This window comes from Octopus bimaculoides, chromosome 1 (genome assembly GCF_001194135.2).
Source record: "Octopus bimaculoides isolate UCB-OBI-ISO-001 chromosome 1, ASM119413v2, whole genome shotgun sequence".
NCBI classification, from domain to species: Eukaryota; Metazoa; Mollusca; class Cephalopoda; order Octopoda; family Octopodidae; genus Octopus; species Octopus bimaculoides.
This window is the reverse complement of record NC_068981.1, coordinates 94303917-94308437: the sequence shown is the minus strand read 5'-3', so window position 1 is coordinate 94308437 and position 4521 is coordinate 94303917. Positions and strand designations below refer to the sequence as shown.

Here is a 4521-nt window from a genome sequence, read left to right as displayed (position 1 = left end):
TATATATATATGATTAAATCTGAGGTTTATTTGTAACTTTTAACAGGTTTAACTTACTGCAATTGTTGACTATATTATCATTCTCTTAGAAGATAAAAAAAAAACATGTTGTTATGGTTATTTATTTAGAGGGAATTAACTGCAAAACTAAAGTTAACTTAATTTCCATTACAAATCTATGAGGCACTAATCAAACAACAATAGTTAGAAATGTCTACAAAATGATTGTATTCTTCAAATCTCCCTTTTTCTTTTCCAGGGTTCTGCAAATTCACTTACAGCAAGTAGTAAGTAATGCTTTCAGATTTTCTTAGCATTTTAGGAAGATGTTTTACCACTTTATAAAAATCATTAGAATGTTGAACAGAGTACCAACTTTGCTTTCCTGTTTCTGAAGTAAATGAAATGAAGTAAAAGTACTTGCTTTGATTAGTATTCCTATAATGCATCTGAGATGTTAATATAATTTAAAATAAACAAAGAAAAAAATAATAAAGAGAATAGTTTGGTTTACTAGCAATCCAAATTCTGTGTAAGATTGTAAATTATTTCTCAGTTTACCAGATTGGTAAAATTTGACCTCTTGAGAACGATACAGACCAGCAAGTAATAGTTGTAATTTAGCTTCAATTCCCAGAAAATTGGTTTGTTTCTCAATAAAAAAAATACTTTAATATCTGAACAGGCAGACTGAGCAATAAATCCAAATATATATATATATATAAGTTGTACATAGTATTGTAAACATATTCTGAAACATTACAATATAAAGTGACACCATACTATAACAATCTTGAAGTTATGAAAAAGTCAGGTGAACTATCCTCCTAAAGAATTAGTATCAAGATTGTGTTGTAAGATCTTGGGAGTAAAATTCAAAACACAAGTTACCTGCTAGCAGCAACTACCCAGAGAGCAAAGGGTTCCATCTTTGGACTTGCCCTTAAAACATAATTTAAAAGATAAAGCCATTAGTGATACTTTTATACCAATGGGTCTCAAGATATTTTCATTTCAGAATTAATTTCATAAATGTAAAGAGTTACATTATTGCAATATGAATACATATGTCAATCACAAAATAATTATAACATTAAATGAATTGAGAGACCTCTGGAGAAAATGCCTTACTAATTTTATTCCAGTGTTCATAAAATATTTTTAATATTACATTAATGAAATATATATATATATATTCCTCTAGATTTTTTCCCTCATTAAAATATTATCAACACTTACTCTGTAAAATAAGGCATGTAAAATCGAAGACTATACATACAAAATAAAAATCATTCATTTTCAATTTAGAAAGATAAACAGAAGAGAAATCAGAGCAGTCTAATTTGATTTCCTTTTTGTTAACATAACCAATCTGGAATATCAAATTATTTAGTATATTATAACTTGTGAAGTATTCATCTGTGTTATTATATAATATTAAGAAATTAAGTGATATATATATATATATATATATATATAACTATGATAATAATATATATATATAATTATGATTATAATATTAGGGATAAAAATCCAAATTTACAGGGAAAATATATGTGTATATATATATATATATATATATATATATATATATATATATATATGAGTTGTACATAGTATTGTAAATATATTCAGAAACATTACAATATAAAGTGACACCATACCATAACAATCTTGATTTAAAAGTTTTATATGACTAATTGTAGTACATCATACCTGTAATTAAGGTTGGTTTCTTTTTGCTTCCTTTCTTTTTTTCATATATATATTACAGGTTCCTTTGACACTCAAAAAACACTAGATTTTATTTCCAAATATATCCCGGGATCTGAAATCTCTGAAAACTTCAGTGAAGAAGCAACTGTTCTTTTGCCTGCAGATGAAAACATAAGAGGAAACTTCTCTGCTTTCTTTGAAGATTTTGATGACAACCTCAATAAACTTGGAATTAAAAGCTATGGCATATCTGACACAACTTTAGAAGAGGTAATCTTGACAACAAAGAATTATAGTATGACTGGTATTTCATAAATGGTGACGTAGTGACTATTTCACTGTCATGATTACCATCATCATCATCATCATTATCATCATCGTCATCGTCATCATCGTCGTCATCATCATCGTCATCATCATCATCATCATCATCATCATCATTCATCACCATCACTATTAGCAGCAGCAGCATCTACAACAACATTATATTATTATAGTCGTCAATATCCCTTTTTCTCTGTTGGTATGGTATTTGTGCATTTCATAACCATCATTGGTTTCAATCTTTTTTGTTACTTCATCTGAGAGACACAACATTTTGAAGCCATAAGATTGCATTCTTTATCTTCTTTTGGTCTTCCTCTGTCCAGCACACAGCATATTTTCATACATTACTCACCCTCCATTCACACCTCAGTTTTCTGTTATCACAATTTATCACCTCTGCATACCTCAGCTGATAGCCTAAATGACTGACCACCTATATTTTCTGCTTTCCAACAAATCATACTATTGGTTAATAAAATACATTTGCCCCACTTTCTAGGTGTTCCTGCAAGCACGTGAACTCTCTAATGCAGGCTTACCAATGACTCCTGAAAACATGAAGTCTACATTGCTGGATGATACTAAAATGTCTGCAAGATCTGAAAGTCATCAGAGTTTAGATTCCCAAGACATAAATGAATTTAACTCAGGTGAGTTTTCCAATACATTATCATCATCATCATCATCATCATCATCATTTAACGTCCGCTTTCCATGCTGGCATGGGTTGGATGGTTTGACTGGGGACTGGTGAGCCAGATGGCTGCACCAGGCTCCAATCTGATCTGGCAGAGCTTCTACAGCTGGATGCTCTTCCTAACACCAACCACTCCGAGAGTGTAGTGGGTGCTTTTACGTGCCATCGGCACGAGGGCCAGTCAGGTGGTACTGACAATGACCACGCTCAAATGGTGTTTTTACATGTCACCTGCACAGGAGCCAGTCCAGCCGCACTGGCAATGCCCTCGCTCGAATGTTGTTTTTCATGTACCACTGGCACAAGTGCCAGTAAGGCGATGCTGGTAACGATCACGCTCAAATGGTACTTTTTATGTGCCACTGGCACGGGGGCCAGTCAGCGGTGCCGGCAACGATCATGCTCAGATGGTGCTCTTAGCGCTCCACTAGCACAGATGCCAGTCAAGCATTGCTGTCATCGAATTTGATTTCATTATATCAGCTTGTTTTAGTAAATATTGTAGCATCATTTTAGAGCCAGTTTGTAAAACATTCTAGTAATCAACGTATGGTAGGGAAGATTAATTTAACACTTTAACTGATTTAACAATAATACACTGAAATCAGCAAACTGACAGAATGATTACCACACCAGACAAAATGCATAGCAGTATTTCTTCCAGCTTTATATTCTGAGATCAAACTCTGCCTAAGTCAATTTTGCCTTTCATCCTTTTGATGTCAATGAAATAAGTGGCAGTCAACGAGACTCTTACCCTAAATGTTCAAGCCTAGAAAGAATCAATAGTACTCTGAAAAGTTAATGCATCTACAAGCATCTTGAAGCTCACATCTCCTACTGTCCTGGTTAGTATATTAACCTTGCCAGGGAAGTATATTAACTTTTATATTACCAGAACATTTCATTAGAATTCAAGCATTACTACACCAGGACATTTTCAGTTATTTTACTGCTAGTATGGCACTATCCCAACACTGTAGTAGTAGTTAGTACACTTGCCTGGTCAGCAGAAGGTTATCTGTCATTGTTAACTGTAGTGTTGGATTACCTGTTTACAAATGGATATAAGTATGAATGTGTAGTTGTAGTTAAGATTTTTTTTTCTCGACCACATGGTTTCCAGGCTTACTCACACTGAGCAACATCTTGGAGAGATGCCTTCTACCACAATATCAGGTTGCCCACTACCTGGAGGTAGAATTTAGTAACCAGAAACTAAGCAGCAGCTTCATCATCACTATCATCATCACTTAATGTCCGTTTTCCATGCTGGTATGGGTTGTACAGTTCAACAGGAACTGGCAAGCTGGAGGGCTGCACCAGGTACCAATCATCTGTTTTGGCATAGTTTCTACAGCTGGATGCCCTTTCTAATGTCAACTACTTAACAGAGTGTACTGGATGCTTTTTACATGGTACTAAGATGGGTGCTTTTACATGACACTGGCATGGAGTACCACAGCCTGTCATATATATATATATATATGTATTTATGTATGTATATATATATATATATACACACACATACACATACATACATGCATATATATGTATGTTTATTTACACATATGTATGTTTATATATACATGCATGTATGTGTGTACATATATTCATGCATATAATGTATGTATGTATTTTTCTATCTGCCTGTTTGTGTGTGTGTGTGTGTGTGTATGTATGTTTATATATATATGCATGTTTATATATATGTGTATGTATATATACACGCACACACACACACATATAAACATATATATATATATATATATATATATATA

The 4521-nt window shown here is 33.0% G+C and overlaps 1 protein-coding gene across 1 annotated transcript in view; it reads left to right on the top strand.

Annotated features, from left to right (window-relative positions):
- LOC106873159 (uncharacterized) overlaps window positions 1-4521 on the top strand; it is a 161723-nt gene that overhangs the window by 128092 nt on the left and 29110 nt on the right. The window contains exons 75-77 of the mRNA XM_014920386.2: window positions 260-287; window positions 1775-1986; window positions 2543-2693. Of these exons, the coding sequence (XP_014775872.1) occupies window positions 260-287; window positions 1775-1986; window positions 2543-2693 (391 nt within the window). The remainder of the gene's footprint in view (window positions 1-259; window positions 288-1774; window positions 1987-2542; window positions 2694-4521) is intronic.